At 51.4% G+C, this 20,003-nt stretch overlaps 1 protein-coding gene across 4 annotated transcripts in view; it reads right to left on the bottom strand.

Annotated features, from left to right (window-relative positions):
- CLEC16A (C-type lectin domain containing 16A) overlaps positions 1-20,003 on the bottom strand; it is a 209,942-nt gene that overhangs the window by 106,072 nt on the left and 83,867 nt on the right. For all 4 annotated transcript variants that reach the window (XM_060031745.1, XM_060031747.1, XM_060031746.1 and 1 more), the window contains exons 13-17: positions 17,626-17,748; positions 13,822-13,931; positions 12,997-13,041; positions 10,327-10,377; positions 7,121-7,249 (exon numbers count right to left, since the gene is read on the bottom strand). In XM_060031745.1, the coding sequence (XP_059887728.1) occupies positions 7,121-7,249; positions 10,327-10,377; positions 12,997-13,041; positions 13,822-13,931; positions 17,626-17,748 (458 nt within the window). The remainder of the gene's footprint in view (positions 1-7,120; positions 7,250-10,326; positions 10,378-12,996; positions 13,042-13,821; positions 13,932-17,625; positions 17,749-20,003) is intronic.

The following is a 20,003-nucleotide window of genomic DNA, read 5'->3' as shown; positions in this document are numbered from 1 at the left end:
GCCAGCACGGGGTCCGTAAAGGGGCAGCCACCCCTTACTCCCGCCACTCAACATCTGGGCACAGGGAGGCGACGGGGACAAACCACTGTCGCCACTGGTGAGCCATGCAGCCGCTTTTGGGTCCTCTTGTTTCCAAGTTCTGAGGCTGTAGGCCTGGGTCACTGAGACGGGAGGCTGCCCTTTATAAGACAAGGTGCCTCCCAAAGCAAGAGGCGGGGGGACAGATGACTGCTCGCAAAGAGCCAGGCTTGCACTGGCTCCCGATGATCCAGACAACCAGGGTGCCCGTGGGCACCTCTAAACCCTAATCCTGCCTTGGTCCAGAACTGGCAGGAGACCTTGGGCCAATTACTTAATTTCCTAATGCAGAAAACTGGAAGAACAGTCCTATCTCCTGGACCTATTGTGAGGTCAGGTATCCCCTGTCAACCAGAAGCACTAGAGAAAAGATAAGCTTTTATATGATAATGATGGTGGTGGTGGTGGCATTGATCAGATTGTTTTTAATGTTTTAAAGTGCAGTCTTCATAAAGACATCTGTAATAATCAGAAGAAAAAGAGTTGTAGTTTCACTATAAACCCAGCAACACAGGTTTTCTATATTAAGCACCAATTGCGTGCCAGGCACCATAGGCACCTTACTGCAATGTAAAGATTTTAAGCAGGAAGGAATGGAGCTGAGAGGGGCAGGGTGATCAAGTTCACACTTGAGAGAAGTGAGGTGGGGACTGAAACCAGGAATGTTTGATACTTGTGTCACTTAGGCATATACACAAGGGAATTCAAACCCAGCCCAAGTGCAGAAAGCCCAAGATGTGGGTGGTCACTTAAACTACTTGGCTGCTTGAGCTCTCAAGTAAGGAGTCCTGACCTCAGAGATGAGGGGAAATAAAACAGAAAACAGAAATAAAACAGAAGAAGGGTTTTTCTGTGTCAAAAACCCATTCCTCTCAGAGTTCTGAAGGCAAAGAAATCAAGCAGGACCAAAGCTGGGGGATGAGAAAGGAGAAACGTGTGTGGCCTTCTACAGCCCGATCACTCTGAAAACCAGAAACCTTCCAACATTAAAGGAGCCTGGAATTTGGCTCCTAAGGTAGACCTTTTTGATAAAACATCTGCTTTTGCTCTTCAAGTAACAAAATGGAAGATATTTCCAGGAATACAAAATAATAACAATAATAAAATAATTAAAAATATAAAACAAAATAAACACCCCCAATAATACTTTTCCTGTGTCCTGCCCCAACTCCTAAGAGAAGGAAGAGCATGTGAGAAGCCCACACACATGAATGTGAGGGCATGTTCCCACAGGGCCAAGTACTCCACTTGGGCGAAAGCGGGGCTCCCATGGGCGTCTATGGGGTTTGGCAGGCATGGTGACCAGCCCCACAACTCCGAGAATCCACAAAAGAAAGGTGAGATACCAGGATAAGGGTCATCAGGTCATCCCACTGCCCTCTAAAACAATAACCGCTCCCTCTGTTTACCCATGGCCTGCCAGGTACAGGTGAGGATTGTACTGTGTCACTTCGTTCGAGTCTTTTAACAACCCTGCATGGTTCCCATTTTATAGACAGGAAACCAAAGCCTACAGACGTTAGGTAGCCTGCCCAAGGTGATTCAACTAATAACCAGACTCCAAAGTCTGTGTTCTTCCAACCACATGCCTTTGCCTTCATAAGACTGAAGGATTAGGGCCCAGGCTTTTATTGAGTGTTTTTCTTGACTTTGCTAAATAAATGTGCAAGTTTAAAAGTATTACTGAAAAGGAAAAAGGCATCCTTATTCTTTGAGATGCTATCATAGAACGATACAAAGACTGATTCTGGAAGAAGAGATTAGATTTGGAAAGGCGTGACGGCTGACCAAGCTCAAATATAAAGAAGAGACTTTTCCGGTTTGCTTCCATGCAGCTGGGAGTAAGCCCTGGCAAGGAGAGCCCCATGAGTGGGGTGGGGGATGGCTTCCGAGTCAGACAGAGCTTGGTTCATACTGGAGTCAGGCGAGTCACATGGATCCCCCGAGCCTGGGCTGGAGCTCTGCAAATGGAGTGTCCACCACCCCGATCACAGGGTGGGAGACAGTGGAGGGGACACCTTGAGCCCTGGAGCAACGCTTGGTCCGAGCCCTCTCTCCCGCTGCCCTTGCCGGGTGCACAAGCTGATGAGTTCAGGCGACAGTCACTCAAGTTAGGAGCCCACCGAGGCCGTGGAAGTCAGTCATTCTTAAAAGAGTGCTGAAGCAGTTGAAAGTGGGCACAGCCCTCTGGGAAAGCAATTTGGCAACATGTAGCGTCACACAACAAAATATTCATACCCTTTGAACCAGAAATTCCACTTCTGGGAACTTATCCTAAAGAAATAAGCCAAAAGAAAGGAAACACTGTATTTGTGAAGCTGCTCATTACAGTTTAGTTGAAAATAATGTAATACTGGGAGCAACCAAAATGTCCACCAGCAGGAAAATGCCTGAGTAAATTATGGCAAAAGTCACCAGATGAACGTTTTATGCAGCAGTAAGAAATTAGGCTTATTAAAACTGTATCACAGTATGAAAAACTTCTTGCTCTACAATGGAGAGAGAAAAGCAGCAAGGATGAATGCAAGTCCATGGGTCCATACCCACGCAACCATGAAAAGATGTGTTTGCAAACAAAAATGGGAGAAGACACACAAAATGTACTGTTTGTTTAGGGTGATGAAATCACAGGAAATTCTTTCCCCCTACCTTTGAAACTTCATGAGATGTTATTGTATTTTCTTTAATGTGTAATATACATCCAAAGAGTAAAAGAAAAATAGCCTATTTCCTCAATGTCAATAGCGATAAACACAAAAACTGTTTGTGGTTTTACGAGGGAACAGGGACACAGAACGTACGGAGGGACAAATAAAACTTCATGCAAGTATCTTTATTTCATGATGGCTTCCATGGTTACTCCATAAAGATGGCTACCTAGTGTAAAAGAGATAGCTAGTGGGAAGCAGCTGCATAGCACAGGGAGATCAGCTCGGTGCTTTGTGACCACCTAGAGGGGTGGGATAGGGAGGGTGGGAGGGAGGCGCAAGAGGGAGGAGATATGGTGATATATGTATATGTATAGCTGATTCACTTTGTTATACAGAAAAAACTAACACACCATTGCAAAGCAAATATACTCCAATAAAGATGTTAAAAAAAAAAAAAAAAGATGGCTAGTGGCTTAAATTCAGTTTTGGGTATTTACCAGAAAGTCCTCTCCCTAACTCTCTTTTCTCTAGCATTAAGCTTCAGTAGGTTTAGATCATTAAAAGACTCTGTTTCTTTCCCACTCAAGATGCTAGAATGCTCTACCACTCTTCAGGCACCTCACAGCTGCTCTCTCCCATTTACTCTGGGCAAGACCTGACAGGCAGGATACATGAGGAACCTGAGGCTCAGGGAGGTTAAGTAACTTGCTCAAGGTCACACAGCTAAAGTTGGGATTGAACCTTGGTTGGTCTGTGAGCCTGTGTTCTTTCTTAACTGCTTCTCTCAACTGCCCTTCCATGTGGGGTGGGTCCAGCTCAAGTCCAAGGTTCTGCATGCATGTCCTCATCAGATGCCAGTAGTTCCTGTGACCTCATTTCAACATGAATCTCCCTTCTTAGCTGGGATGGCTCAGTGGCACTCTTTGCTATTTTGGTCTTATTTTGTATTATTTGTTTTCTCTCTATTCTTGCATCTAGCACAGTGCCTAGAAAATGCTTGATAAATATGTCGAATGATAGGATAAATGGTGTAACTTGCAAAAGGCAAGAGGGAAAACATGACTTTATTGCCAGATGTCTCCCCGCGGTCTGCAAGGCTCTGACCCTCCTCTCCTAACCCCTTCCCTCACTCCGCTCCAGTCACCCTGCTCCCTGGACATGCCTTACTCTTCTGCATCTCGCAGCCTTTGCACTTACTGCTCCCTCTGTCTGGAAAGTGCCTCCTTTACATCTTTGCCTGGCTGGCTCCTTCTCACTCTCTAGGTCTCTGCTCAGATGTCACCTTGGCCGAGCAGCTTCCCCTGATCACTCTCTCCAAAGCGGTGTCCCCTCTTTCCTTCATAGCCCTCACTGCAGCCTGGTATCACACTTGTTCATAAACTTTGCCTCTCTCCATGCGATGAGAGGCCCCGAGTAGGGCCGCATGCCCTACTCACTCCTGCACCCTCAGGAGTCCAGCGGCTCTTTGACGAACGTACGAAGGAATGATTTACCAGTAAGGGTGGTTTGAACTACTTTGACAAGTCCTTAAGGAAAATAAAGGGTGGGATTTCTGAAAAGGGTCAGCCTCCTAAAAGTTAGAAAAGCCTATACTCGGCAGAAGGAAAAAAGAAAGGGAAGGAAAACCTTTGAATCCAACAGGACGAAATGGAATGTTCTCTGGATACAAGCAAAGAACATGAAACAAACCACATAAGCCCTCAATTGCTTGCTAAACCATACACTTCCTTTAGCTCAAATTCAAAGCACACTGCTGTGTTCTGATGCTTGAAATGGGCCGAGGAGCTAAGCTTCTGGAGGATTCCAGACAGCTGCCTTGCATCAGGAACTGGACTGGGGCGAAGGGTCAAAATTCCCCTTCAGAAATGGATCCTGGAAGTCACAAACGGAAGCTTCTCTCAGGTGGATGGCTCTGCTTTGAGATGGCCAGCCCCCTTTTATCTCATCCTGCCACCTTCTCCCTGGCTCTATACCCACGGATGCTGGGACTTGAGAGTTGCTTTTATAAACTCACCGGACACAAGCGACCCCAGGGAAGCCCAGACGTCCCAGGGGCTCTGCCTGTGCTTCAGTTAGCAGCCCATCTGGGGCAAGGGAGGCGTGCAGCACAGTCCTGGGAACTTGAACTAAGAGAGATGTGAGGGCAAGGGAGGAAGAACCCCAGCCTCAGGCACCTACTGGCCTTTGTGTTTTTGCCTTACTGCTGAGTCCTCCTGAGGACGCTGGCAGGACAGGCACTGCTGCTTTCTGGGTGAGGAGACAGTGGCTCAGAAGGGAGCAGGAACCGCAAAGCCCAAGCAACCTTCCCTCTGCCATACGCCTCACCCCTAAATTTCTCCTGTGGATCAAAATCGTTTGCCCCAAGCCAGCAGGACATGATGCCAGGAACCAGCCAACAAGGCCAAGGTCCTCGCTGGGCTCCAAGGCCTCTGGGAACTGCCTCCTTCAGCTCCTCCCAGCCCCATCACTTCCCACGTAGCCTCCCTCACGGTGGGCTCCGGCCACAGTCCCCTCTTTGTCGGAGGTGCTGGAATGTGCCACGTCTTTCTGGGCCTTTGCCTCCCCCAGCTGCCCAGCCCTTCCCCACAGTCTCGGCTCAAGGACCAGCCCTCTGTGCTGCTCCACCTCCTTCCCCGGGTAGGATTAGGGACCTGACCCCATGTTCCTTTAGAAACGGCCTTGGCCCATGGAATGGCACTGCCTCTTCCCACCTCGCCCTCTAGACTCTGATTCCTTGAGGAGTGGGGCTAATAAACACAATGAAGGCGGCAGTGGCAGGCAGCGGGTCAGAATGGCCACGCTGCCTAGGTTGCATTCTGGCTCTGCTACTTATTAGCTGGGGGACCTTGAGCAAATCACTTGACCTCTTCGTGCCTCAGTTTATCCCTCTGCAAGATGGGGATAATACTAGCGCCAACCTTCTAGAGTGGTTGTAGAATTACGTGAGGAAATTCATATAAAGAACTGATATGAATGATCTGCTTTATCACACAGGCTATGAGCTCATGTGACTGTTAAGGAAACCTGACGGACTGTGGACTGAAAAGAAGGCAGGATGCAACCCAGAGCAGCAGCTCTCAACGTTCACAATCTTCTGGACCTTCTGGCTCAGGGTCCAAGGAGGACCTGGGGACGGGGTCCTCTCTGGCCTGGGGATACAACAGCTTGACTGGGTGTGTTGCCATTACCCTGCTTGGGAGCATCTCCTAGGCCAACCAAAGGTTAAGGGTGAGCGTGTCCACTCCATGAAGGAGTGCAGACATGACATGCATTTGTCAGAACCAATCCCCCCGTAAAGGCCGGTGCCAAGGATGCCCAGTGCAAACACTGCCGCCCGCAAACAATCACGTGCCCGGCCATGGGGCCCACAGCCCTGGCTGGGAGCACAAGGAAGGAAGGTGTCACTGGCCCGGAGAGAGGGTGGGTCCTGCGGTGAGGGCTGTGGGTTTGGTCAGACAGCAGGGAAGGTGGATTGACTGCAGACACAGGTCCAACTTCCTCTGTGACCCACCCCCACCCGGCCAGGCATCTGAGGCAAAATCACCAGCAGGAAGGCCATGGAATCCTCTTGCTTTAGGCAGATCCAGCAAGTTAATCCCGCTCCTCAAAATCTAAAGGTTAAAACACTTCTGCCACTCTGGTTACACTTGGATTAACTCAGAGGAAGATGCGGCCTGATAACGGGAGCCGAGTGCAATGAATTCCTCTAATTTATCCACTAACCGCCACATCTCCAGGGAACGATTTTCTAGGAAAAGGTTATGGTGCTTTCTAAGAAAGAAACTGATCTTACCAGGGAGATAAAATACCCTGAACAGCCCTGGGAGATTGCTTCAGAAAAAAAGTGCTGATAACGGAAGCACACACTGCAGCTGGGTTCTGAGAACTAATCTCTTCACACACCTCTCCTGCAGGCCAGCAAGAATCACAATTGCATTTGCATGTGCCTCGTCCCCAAGATCCCTCAGATACCTTAACACCACCATCTCTGGGGGACCCGGCCTCACGGGGCTGCTTTCATAGCAGCCTCACCTGCACTATGTCGACTGCTCACCCCCCATGCTCCTTCGCAGAAGCCTGGCCCCGCTTCCTCTTTCAGAGCTCTGGGGTTGGGGCCAGCTCCGCGCCAGCGAAGGCAGCCTGCCTGCCACCAACACCGACATCCGGCATCTGTGGCCAGATACGATGGAATTTCAATCTCTGCTTTAACAAAGGGCAGCGCGCCTGGGGAAGTTAGGCCTGGTGGCGGGGTGCGAGGGAGGAGCTCTGGCTCTCCTGAAGGCGTGTTGGAAGGCAGGTCTGGATGTGGTCGGGAACCCTCCGCCCCCCCGCTCCGGAGGTGCTCCTGGAGGGCAGCAGCCCAGGAGAGGCTGAGTAGAGCGCCCACTCACCCGCCGGGTCTTCTCCACGTCACCACACGGCAGCCGCTTCACAAAGTCAATGCCCGTCAGCGGCGTGCCCGTGGGGGGCAGCAGGATGGAGGCATCCATCATGAGATATTCCACATTCATGGGCTTCATCTAGAAGACAGACATCGAAGGGAAGCTCACTGAAGGGAGGAAGGCGCTGGGGCAGGTGACACTGGCCTCTCACCTCCATCGGCACATATTAAAGAGCACATCAACTGAGATTCAGACTGAGTGAAGCCTCGAGGCAGCCAGATGTGAGAGATGTGCCTTGTTGTTTTTGAAGTTGCAGATGTCCCCTCATCTGCAGTGACAGCTCAGACACTCTGGAGAAGCTGCCTCCCTGCTGTGGAAAGCTCTTCTTTCTCACCCTCTTGTTCCCCTCGCCGCAGCAGGGAGAGGGGCCTCAGTAAGGAGGCCAGCCCTTTACGGTGGTCCCTTTAGGGTGGTCTGCCCTGTGTGCGGAAGCCTGACTGCTGCCCGCCTCCTTCGCTGGCACTTCCAATACGATGACAGCAGATGTAGCGACGTGGCCCCCGTTTAAGGGGACCTGACTGCGGGCCAGGCAGAGAACTAGCGGCTTTGCGCGTAGGCCCTGTCCAAGCCTCCCAACAACCCCAGCAGGGAGGCTGCCGAACTTACCGAGAAAACGGAGGCTTGGGGAAGCCGAAGAATGGATGTGGGCGCACTCAGCCGGCTGGCGGCAGAACCATGGCACGGACCCAGGCCTGCCCTTCTCCAGACCCACTATGATTTCCACAACACAACCCGCATTTCCCCTTCCTTCCTTGTCCCCCTGGCTTCTTACCTGGGGTAACAGAACCAAGTCACTTATTAAGCACCTACTTCTCGCCAGGCCCCTGCAGGGCTCACCTCCTACTGGGCGGGTGCTGGGGCTGTCCCATACTACAGAGGGGATCGCTGAGCTCGGAGGGAGGGTGCGTGCCCACAGCCACTGGGCCAGAGGGGCAGAGCTGTCTGCCTCCTTCCACACCGCCTCCAGGAAGCCTTCTCCGATTACCAAGACACATGCTAACATCACCTCCCCTCCTGGAACTTTGTTGCGTCAGTACTGACCCCTTAATTGCACGTGTTGTTGGACACTGACACTTCATTTACCTGGCATCATAAAGGAATGACATTTCACAAAGGTAAATATTCTATAGAATTAATTTTACTCCTTTAAGCATCATGAGCTTTTTCTGGACTCTTTTAGAAAGTGGGCTTCAATCATATCACACTTTTTTCCCTCCTGTAACATAAAGCTGACTAAACAAGGCAGAGCTGTGGAGAGGGTCCGGCCGTCCAGAGACCTGGTGAACAGGGAGCCCCTTCGCACGTGCTGCCTACCTTCTTATTTTGGACCCGTGAAGCCTTCCTCCAAAGGCCTGAGGTCTACCGTCGCTATTCCTTTACGCCAGAGTGGGGGTGGCAGAGCCCTGTCTCCGGGGCACCTGGGGTTCCAGCCTTCCCGCAGGGCCTTCCCGGCCTGCCTTCGGCTCCCTCGCAGCTCCCTCCTCTCCACCCCTCCGCTCCCAACCACCTCCGACAAGCCCCCTCGAGGACTCCTGCCCATTATGCCTCTGCATGAAGCAAGAGGTGACAGGAGAAACAGTGAAGGGTCAGAAGTGAAGGCCTGGCTTTGGCAGCACCCGAGAGGCTGTGCCAACTTCGCTGAGCTTAGTGCTGATTTCCTTAAGTCTGAGCTAACAACTCAGATAGGGGTGCTGGGTATATGCCAGCTGTTCCTTCCCTAGAGTTCCAGGCTTTGTGCAAAACATGCAATAAATGTGTCACTGAGACAAACAAACAAAACCCAGGAAGCTCCCTAGGGCAGGAGGGAGGGGAACCGAATATCCGTGGTGCTGAACCTCTATAGGAGGCAGCCCTTAGGTATTTCACAACCAGCCTGGAAAGCTGTGTGGTCTGGGCCCCATTTTACAGATGGAAAAATCCAGGCTCAGAAGTAAGCAACCCGCTCAGGGTTCCAGTTAGTAAGTAGCAAAAGCAGAAACTGTGCAGGGGTTTAGGAGCCCAAGCTTTACTGTGTTGTCAAGTGACACACGAGCCTTACGTTTCCAAACAAGAAGCCAAACTTCTGGAGAATTACATTGTGGAAGGGGACGTCACGGGCATAACATAAGGCGGCAGCTGACCACTGACTCCACTCCACTCCAATTCATGGTCCAAAGAGTAGAAGACTGAGACACTCTTTGGGGGGGTCGAGGGGATAATGGGGTGTGGGCATCAAAGGTGTGAGGCACACACGGGCGGCTCACATAGCACCGAGAGGAGGCCTGGTCACTGCTGGGGCACTTCTGGAGGTGAATTATACCAATTTACACTTTTCCCTTGAAAAGGTTCCGCGAGGCCTCAGATGTGCTGTGAGCGAGGATGTGGTGAGGGCCCAGCCATCCAGACACCCGGAGATGGGCCAGGGAGCCACGCAGCACACGCTGTCTTTTTCTTTTTGACATTTTAAACCCTTGGGTTTATTGTAAAGTTCCCGAATCACTTCACTCTTTTGTCCGTGAAAAGGGCGATTTATCATCTAGTTACTGAGTGTCAACTAAGGGGCAGGTGCTGGGGATCCAGAGGCGAATGAACAAAACAGAGCAACCTGCAATCTTCTGCAAGACAGGGGAGACCCCGGGCTGGCACTGCAGGTTCGAGGAAAAGCCAGGTGCGGGAACATTCTGGTGGCACAGAGAAGAAGGAGGCAGCACAATATGCAGAGCAGGGCAGGGCACTGGGAGGTGACGGCTCTGCTCCTCGATGCCTGGGCACATGTGGGCGCCTCCCTCAAGCTCCCTGACTCTTATTTCCTTATCGGCAAAAGCAGGATAATGATAGCAGTGACTCCCATCAGGCTGACATGGGGATTAAGAGATTTCACATGTACGACATGCTGCACACACCTGACACGGACTCACCTGACACGGACTAAGTCCTCAATCAAATACTATTCATATCAAAGTGAATCTTTCTGAACCATCTTATGACTCAGCCCAACTTAGGGGGAGTGAATGTCATCTGAAGTTTCACTGGTGGGGATCAAAAGGCACTGTTGTCAATGCACTTCCCCACCAGTCTCTGTCATTCGGATGGAAAGCTCCGAATGAGATGAGTTCTCCCCTGGTTCGGCAGGACAAGCTTTGCATACCCACAAGCGCGTCTGGCCCCTCACTCACCGTCATGCTCCTGTACTCATCTTCAAACATGTCCAAAAAGATTTCTTCTCCCTAAAAAGAAAGGAAGGAAAGAGAAGATTATGCACATTTTTTCCCCATAAACAACAAAGTATTATAAACTCCAGTTTGAGGTTTTGGGGACCATCTGTTTCTTATTAGCGAGTTCTGGTAAATCACCAGGAAGTGAAATACACACGTGAATAAGAACACACACACCCAAAAGAAAGCCCAAATATCAAATGGAACCTCAACGCTTTTCTCCTTTTTTTCAAGCATGTGTAGTTAGATTTCTAGTGTCAAGGCAATTAAGTAAAAACAACAAAAATAACTTCATATATAATTAAAATATAAAAAGGGTTAACGTTTCAAGTATTTAAGGCCATCTGCTTGCTGAGAATGGTTGGAGAAAATAAGAATCTCGGTTAAGTTGTCATGTTAAAGCTATGAGGCTCCACACCTCTGAAAGGAAGAGTATGATTAAATATGCTTAACTCTAAAATTATACGGCTTGTTCCATTTGTTTTTGAGGTGCGCCTTTGGGGTTTTGGAGTTCCTGCAGCCCAGATGACTCTGCCCCGGAGGTCCCTCCCAGAACAGGGTGGCGGGGAGGAATTGGCTGTGAGACACATAGACCAGGGGCCAATCTCAGCCGTACCTCTTGGAGCCTCTCTTTGTTTCACTGCAAGACTGGGATGAGAGCCCACGTCTGTGCAATAGGAAGACAAAATGAGTTGATGCACACAAGTCATTATGACCACCCTGGATAGGCCTGCAACGGGGGAGGGCAGGGGAGACTTGGCTGAGCATGTCAGGGCTGCTAGACCTGGCCTGTCTCCTAAGCGCCCTCCCCGCCCCCCCACCCCACACACAGTTGGGGGTGGGAAAAGCAATAGGTCCTCTATATGTTTTTCCAGTGATCAGAACCACAGGTAAACTTGGAAGTTCTTGTGTGGTGTGAGAACCATGCAATAACCACAGAAATAGCAACCCTTGAGAATATCCATAAGCTTGTGAGATACTGTACTTAGGGTGCAAACCTTTTAGGATACAAGAGAGAAAAATCTGGGTTGGGAGAAGGGAGCTGCAATTCAAATGCAGTTCTCCTTTTGTCAGTGAGAAAGAAAAATCCTCTGGGAAGATGCCTACCTATATGTCTTCCTGTTTTTGCAATCCAGAAGCTTTTTGGGGGCCAGGGTGGGGGTGGGGGGCAGGGGAATAAACTAAGAGCAGTTATACCGGAAAGAGCTTCAAAGATGCCTCTGCCGAGGACTCGTATCCTCACTTCAAGGCCAAGTGTGGTTTGGGCCGGTCTAAGGGGAGACTGGGATTTCTGCCCAGGTGCGTGGGGCCCACAGTGGTACCACCCTCGTCTGGGCATGTCCGCCGTACTGCAGCTGCGTGGCGTCATCTGATCGCGGCAAGGTACACTTCCAGATTACATGACCTGGTTTTATCTCAACGAACACTGACAATGATGGGCGGTGGCTTAAAAAGCTTCTTACGAAGAAAAAGATTCCCGTTCATATGTGTATCTAGCTCACAGCTAAACTGCTGTGAGTACAAACAATGAATAACAGCGCAAGTGAATGAGAAAAGGGTGGGGCCCATGCCTTTCCTCCTCCAGGGAGGATCTCTTCATCAGCCAGAGTACAAGGGGAAACCACCACTCACTGGATCTGGAGAGATCTGATGTGGAGGCCAAAGAGTCAGAAACTAAGACTGCTTGGCATATGGATTAATCCACTGTTGCCGACAAATGATGAGCCTTGCCTAAGGCTATATTATGCCTTAAGAAAAGAGGTAAACAAAACCATCACAATGCAGTATCTTAAAACGAATCATCTGGAAACTGAAGACAGATCTACAAGTTTTCCAAATACTGAAAGTTATGGTGGTCCTTTACCAGCTCTCACTACATTCATGATAAATGTTTAGAGCCCGTATGTGCACACAGGCACACTTCATTTTATTGCACTTTGCTTTACTGCTTCACAGATACTGAATGTTTTTTACAAATTGAAAGTCCATGGCAACCCTGTGTTGTCAGATGATAGTTAGCATGTTTTAGCAGTAAAGTATTTTTAATTAAGGTATGTACTCTTTTTTCAGACACCATGCTATCACACACTTAGCAGACCACAGTACAATGTAAGCATAACTTTGATTAGCGCTGGGAAACCAAAACGTTTGCGTGACTCTCTTTATTGTGACATTTGCTCTATTGTGGTGATCTGGAACCAAACCCACAGGATCTCTGAGGTCTGCCTGTACATGTATATAAATAATACACATGCATATAATTTATAAACTCATATGTAATTCAGTAATTTTATATGTATAAGCATATGTAATTCATGAACACATAAGTTCATATGTATTATTTAGTCATATGACTATCTGTATATAATTCATCATTTACATGTAAATCCATCAATGAACAAATTCATATATAATTGATAAATAAACAGTCCCATACTAGGGGTGAGTCCTCAGAAGTTGTTCTGATACAAGAGCATGGACAGAAAAGTGCAGAGACCACTGCTCCGGAGAGGATGAAATTGAACATTTTTACTCAGGACCCATAGGGTGTAAGAAATAACTGAAGACACTACAGTCTGGTTTATACGACACACACACACACTGCTGTACCCCTGAGTTCCGGCAGTTTACCTTATAGAAATGCCGCACCAGGTGGACACTTTCTTCTCGGGCTCCCTGTTAAAAGAGAGGGAGGGTGTGAGGGGGCAGGTCTCATGGAGGCGAGTGAGTTGGGTAAATCACAAATTCTAAAGTCTGAGTCTATATAAGACAGACGCTGGGCTAATAATCTTAATCTATAAAGTGGTTCTTCGTAAGGGGGTGGGGGAGAAGGAGCTCAAAATAAAAATGGGCAAAGGACAGACGATTCAATGTGATGACATGGAAAGCTGCTGATACACAGTTACATGAGAGAAACGGGTTCTACAACATGGCCTTGATAACTCTGTTTTTATAAAAAGAAAAATTCACTTGTAAACGTGTGTGTGAGTGTATGTGGTATCTGGAAAGACACACACCGAAGTGTCAACTATCATTACCTTTTACCTCTCTGTAGTTTCTAAACTTTCTAAAATAAACATGGAAAATAAGAGGGAAGACAATGAGAGCTATTTAAAACAATGAATGAACATAGTAGCACGATAAACCATAAATAAATAAATGTGTATCTGTACACGTATAAAACTTTCATAATATAAAAAGAAAAAAATCCCGGAGACAAATTCAGAGCCAAATACAAGAGAACTACTAAAACTCACTAGTAAGTGGGCTTCTCGGGCCCATCTCAGTGGAAGGGTAGGTCTGCGGGAGCAAGTGGGCAGAGGGGGCGGCAGGGGTCTGGGGCCCAGCTTCCTCGCAGTGGTGCCGCGGACCGGGCTGCGGTCTGGATGCAGCAGCTTCCCTCGACCTCCTCCTGCCCTCCCCCGGGGCACGGGTGCAGGAGGAAGGGGGCCTCACCTCCAGGCAGGCCAGGTGTACGTCCTTTATGATACAGCCCGTGCTGGTCACGACTTGCTGCTTTAGGAGCAGGCAGCTCAGCTCCAGCGTCGCCAACCGGATCTTGCCATCTGCGGAGCACACCGGGGTCAGCCGCGCGTACCCCGGGCTGCATGCCCTCACAGGCAGTCTCTTGCCTTCCCGACTTGGAGGTCAGCTGACAGGTCCCCCGACATCCAGTGGGGGTACAGAGGGAGCCCCCATGTGCCAACCTCCTTCCCAATCAATTGCAATTGAATGTTCTCATCAAAATCGCCTGTACCAAATGCTACCCAAAGTCCCCTTATGGGGGGAGAGGAGGCAGGAAAAATGGGTAACTACTTATTATTGAAGGCCTAGAAAGTGGCCATCTGCGGTCACTTTGCTTGTCCAGCATTCCTTCCCTTTCTTCAGGGACAAGCACCCCCAGTTTCCCTTGGAGATCCACTAGCCCTGCTCTCGGTCATGTGATTTGGGTGGAGCTGGTCCTGCTTCCCCTGTCCCAGGGGTGGGCACATCCCCCAGGCTGGTCAGGGCCATCCAGCCCCCTGGTCACAGTGACTGGGTAGGGGGCGAGCAAGGGAGCCAGTCACAGTCAGTAAGGCTCAGTTCCACAACTTACTGGAACCACCGGGCTCAAGACCCTCTCCTCGTGCTGGGCTGCGGAGAGGACAGGGACAGCGGTGGGGCCCTGATGGCCCGAGCACTATAGTCCGCAGTGGTCACCTCACCAGCGTGTTCTACAAACTGAGCCCTGAGTCCTCCCTTCCACCAGGCTGCCCAGCGTCTCTGCTACAGCAAGTCTAGAGCCCGACAGAGACAGGTGGCGGGAGCTGCAGGCAGTCATCTGGCCAAGGCAGAAGGCCACAGAGCCCAAAGACAGGCTTGAAAACATTGTTTGAGCCCCGGATTCAGCTGTGCCTCAAGCCAGCGCCCAACAGACTTGAAGTCATGCAAGCCAACAGTCTTGTTTGTTTGTTTGTATTGTCTCAGCGAGTCTCAGTTGGGTTTCTGTCAACTGCAACCAAGTTCTGACTAACACAACCTGCTGTCCTGCTGTGAGCCAGGCATGGTCTGGGTGCTTTAGAGATGCTCCCTCAAGGAGTCTCTCTAAAACCCCACTGCAATGGGTTCTCTAAAGGCTGAGGTTTAGAAAAGTGAAGTGGCTTGTCCCAAGTCTCACCCTGGGCTGTGGTGGACTCCAGGTGCGCTGAATGCCAAAACCCACATCTGGCATCGTGCCTAGAAAGCACCCGTGACCGCTGACTGAAGGGCATTCTGCTCTTAGCAAACTCCCCCTGAGTCTTTAATCTCATTTCTGGGGAGAGGCCTCCATGTGGAAGGAGGGGCCAGGAGAGGGGGTAGTTTCTAGGCCACATCTCAGAGGTCTTGGAAACAACAGGGACCAGGATGGACCACTGGGGAAAAACTCAAGGCAGACACACCGCTGCACACCTCCCTGGCTGGCCTTTAACGCTGCGCGCACGCGTGCGTGCGTGCGTGCGTGCGTGTGTGTGTGTGTGTGTGTGTGTGTGTGTGTTAGGGCAGTGGTGGGGGTAGGGCAGCAAACAGGTGAGAAGAGGGAATCTGTTTGCCCAAAAATGAACTGGTTACATACGAGCAAAACCAGGCCTTCCTAAGCACGACACAACCCCAGGGGCCACCCGGGCAGAGGCTGGTTAGTCTCAGCTCGGCCGTTCTCCCCGTCCCAGCCCCACCACCACTTCTGCACCACGGCCCAGGCCCAGCAGTGCCCCCCCTCCCCCTGCCCTCCTGCAAGCTCAGGAGTTCTCCGGAGCACAGTCTCACTCCCGCCTGCCCCTCCACAGAGCTGCGCTGTGGGCCAGGTCAGAAACGCCCCTCCTGCTGCCTCCAGGCAAGCGGATGGTGATTTTCCACCAAGACCCTTCTTCCTTTGCAAGTTCCTGCCAAGTTGCTGACTATTCCTCCTGCTGGTCCATCTCTCCAGGGGAACAGAGGGAGCAGCAAACTCCTGAGGCCTCATCGAAGCTTCCAGATTGTCCCTCTGAGCTGCCCCAACCTCTTCTCTTCAGAAATACACCGTCCTCAGGGGGCCTGCCGATCCTCCCCACCGTGGACGCTCCTCCCCAGCACCCAGGCCATGCTCCACCTTCCCCATCACCGAGGCCCGTCCAGTTACACAGCTCCTGCCAACCGGTCTGGGGCCACCATCCTCAGGAACGTGCTCCGCCTCCCCCAACTAGACCTCCCGTGGAAACTGACTCCACCGAGCGCCCCTTGGTCCTGAGCCACCCACATCTTTCTTGCCACCCAGGACACCTTCCTCCTGGCCCTCCCCCTCCCACGTGGGGCCTGGCCCAGGCTCTGGAGCTGGCTCCCCCTCTATATCACCTTCAGAGATCGGTAGTGGCCCAGAGCTCAGTCCTAGACACGCCTCTCTCCTCTCCTGTGACTTTAAAAACCATCTGTGAGGGCTTCCCTGGTGGCGCAGTGGTTGAGAGTCTGCCTGCCGATGCAGGGGACACGAGTTCGTACCCCGGTCCGGGAAGATCCCACATGCCAAGGAGCGACTAGGCCCGTGAGCCATGGCCACTGAGCCTGTGCATCCGGAGCCTGTGCTCCTCAACGTGAAAGGCCATAACAGTGAGAGGCCCGCATACCGCAAAAACAAACAAACAAAAAAAACATCTGTGAGCCCCACAGTGTTAGTTCTGGCCCTGACCCCACATTGAGGTCTAGATTCCACAGACCCCCAGCCGTGGCTCCTGGAGTACAGGATCCACGTCTGTCCCCTACTTCCTATACCCTCGTCCCTCGCATACAGAGGCTGGCATGCAGGAGGCACTCAATAAACATTTGTTGAGTTTACTGATACCCTTTAGGCCCTGGACCCGGTTCTCCAAGCCCCTGCACTCACTCCGCAGCAGTCACACTGTGCTTCTGGCCACCTCCCCCCTTGACTCTGAGGTCCTCATCTGCAGTCCCAACCCTGGACGCCTGCCCTTCTCCTGAGCCTGACTGGGGCCACCCCCTGGACTGCTCCTGATCACTCAGCCCAGCGGTTCTCTCTCCACCAGGCTGCATCTCCGTCCGGCCCTTCCCCGCGCACTCACTCACGCCCCGATGGCCTCTCTCCCTGCCTTGCAATTAGGGTTTCTCAGCCTCGGCATCATTGACATTTGGGGCCAGATAATTCTTTGCTGTGGGGGCCTGTCCTGTGCACTGTAGGATGTTTAGCAGCATCCTGGCCTCTGCTTACCAGATGCCAGTAGCAACCCCTCCCCAAGTTGTGACCACCAAAAATGTCCCAGGCAAAGCTGCCCCCAGCTGAGACCCACTGTGCTAGTTCATTCCACTTGCTCTTTCTAGCCCCTAGTGTGGCTGTAGGTCGGTGCTGGCCAAGACCTCAGAACTAGGCTGACACGTGCCAGACACTGGGCACATCTCGTACTCATACTCTCAGCCTAGTTCATGCTCAAATGTGGCCTTGGGCCACCCCAAGAGGAGGGCTGCAGACACAGGCAAAACTGACCAAAGCAGGGTTGAGTATGGAAGGAGAAGAAACAGAGGGTCTGGCACAAACACCATGGGGGAAGGAAAGAGGAGGAGACCTCGAGACGAAGACACAGCTGGATGGGAGGGGTCCGGGTGGCCCAGGACACGGGGGTATGTGGCAGGGGAATGGCTGAGGTCTGCCTGGATTCCCAGCAGGGCCAGATCTAGAAGCCAGGGCTCCTGGTGCCAGTGTGGGGCCTGGTCCCCGTAACTCTACCAACCCTGGGAACCGCCTGCACGCCCGGGCACCTGGCTGGGCTGCGTTGTTCATGATCCTGATGAGTCTTTCAGCCAGTAGGTGGTTGTAGGTCGTCTTCTCGGCCGCAGTGGGCACCGGCAGCTGGATCCGCTCGAGTTTCTCAGGATCCATGCCTGAAACGGAGGGAAGGGGCCGGCTGTAGGCGCAGCTGCCATACCGAGTGCCCTCCGTGTCCTGAATGGCCCCTTCGAGCAGGTCTTCCTCAACCTCGGCCGTCCACGGTCCGTCTTTGTGATTCCTGCCATGACCGGTGCTGCCTGTACTATGACTCACCTCAGAGTTTTCTGTAACTGGAACTTAAGTAAATATATTAAAACATATATTTTCTTTTCTTTTCTTTTTTTTTTGGCCATGCCGCTCAGCTTGAGGGACCTTAGATCCCGACCAGAGATTGAACCCAGGCCCTCGGCAGTGAAAGCGCCGAGTCCTAACCACTGGACCGCCAGGGAATTCCCTAAAACATACATTTTCTAATACTACTTGCAAATGGGAAATCAGCATGGCTGCAATACCAACAGCAACAAGGTTTTTACGTTTCAGCCAAAGACTGTTGACTGGCTACTCACTGTGGCCCGAGGCCTGCTCTGAATTAGAAAGGGCGATCGGCAGGTGCGTGAAAGGTGCTGAGGTTACACTAGCCCAACTGTGACATGCTCCTGGGCACAGTCAGAGGAGCGGGAAGGGGGTGGGAAAAGGAGAAACTCTGGCACTGTGGGGTTTGCTGCCGTTTCGGGGCTGGTCTGCGCACCCCCCGAGGGCACCCCTGTGTGAGACCCGTCCCACAATGGGGGAAACAGACCAGACAGAAAGGAACCTACAATCGTGCCCACCAATTGCATCTCCTGCTCTTAACACCAAACTGGAGAGCTGGGCCCCCGCGTGGGAAACACAGAGGCGGCAGCCCCATGCCGGGCTCACAGAAAGGCGCGAGAGCGGATCTATGGGGCTACGTTTAAGGGGCAGAGGAATCACTTTTCCTCCAGGGAAATCTAACAGCATTTCAATGACCAAGATGAGACGGGGGTGGGGGTGGGGTGGGGGAGGGTGAGGGTGGGGTGGGGGGCTTGGGAAAGGAGAGAGGGCACACTCAGGGTCTAAGTGAACCGAGCATCACTTTTCCTAAAGCAGGACCTGGGGGCTAGGGCGACAGGACGACCCCGCTGGGGTCACTTCGCCAGGCCAGGTGTGAGACGGGCAGTGCTCCAAAACCCTCTCCTCTCGCCGAGCACGGCTCTGGAAAACTAGGCTTGCAGAAAAGCTCGCAGAAACAAACATTTCACTTGCTCCACGCCTGGGGAGCTGGAAGGATTGTTTGTGCCTGAAGCACGTCTTTTCCTGTTATTCTGCAAAAGGGGGGTGGTGGCACTTCTGGGAACTCTTGAAATACGGCCCCTTGAGTACTAGATGATGCTTCATTTAGAACCCTGACAAAATACTGCAGGACAGCAGCGAGGAGCTGATTGTCTGGATTCTAAGTAACTCCCACACTCACACGTTGACGTAATAAAGCATAACGATATATCTTGCGCTACTGAATTCCTTCCAACTCCGAACCGGAGGCTAAGTCATGCCAAGGAGATGACACGGGTGGAGGCAGCCCGAGGGCTGGAGGTAAGCAGGTCCCCCTCTCACACCGCACCGATGTGGCTTCATCCAAAAATTTGATTGTGATGAAAATTTGATTTGTGGATTCTGTATCTCGTTTTGATGCTAAATGTCTAACTCTGAAGCATTCTGGTTTATTAAATGGCAAGAAGGACATCAACTGAATCTTTCTACCATTTGCTTTTTTCCAGAAATGTCAACACCGCGTGAATCTCTCTCTACCCTTTCGTTCTTGGCCCTCTGGGAACTGTCAGCAGCAGTTTTGGGGAAAACAATGGCTCCCCGGCCTGCCCGGCACATCACCCACTTCCATGACCCCCAACCCGTCACCCCACTTCAAAGAAGACGGAGCCAGCTTTTGGCTCCCCCGGGGACGCAGCGGCAGCCGTGAGGGCCTGGGAGGCAGACTCAGGAGCAGCTCTTGAATTTCCATGGCGAGTTCCTTTTTTTGTCTCTTGCCTATTATTGCCCTGACTCCCTTAGAATTTGTCAAAAATGAGGAAATCTGTGGCAAAATCTTCTCTCAACAGGAAGAAAAATCTGCCAAGGTTATCCTGACCTTCCTCGGCTGGTAGCTCCACCCTCCGTGAAGCGGGGGAACCAGGGGGACTGAAAAACCTCAAGACATCACAGGACCAGATTCCAATGCAACCTCTTCCTTTAGTGAGGAAATTAAGGCCCAGAGATGTTAAGTCACGTCCCCAAGGTCACAGACCACGTTAGAGGCACAGTTAGAACTAGGTTGATTCTGGAGATGGACAGG

Source organism: Delphinus delphis, chromosome 15, assembly GCF_949987515.2.
Source record: "Delphinus delphis chromosome 15, mDelDel1.2, whole genome shotgun sequence".
Classification (NCBI taxonomy): domain Eukaryota; kingdom Metazoa; phylum Chordata; class Mammalia; order Artiodactyla; family Delphinidae; genus Delphinus; species Delphinus delphis.
The sequence above is the reverse complement of the archived record's forward strand: the minus strand, read 5'-3'. Positions and strand labels throughout refer to the sequence as shown.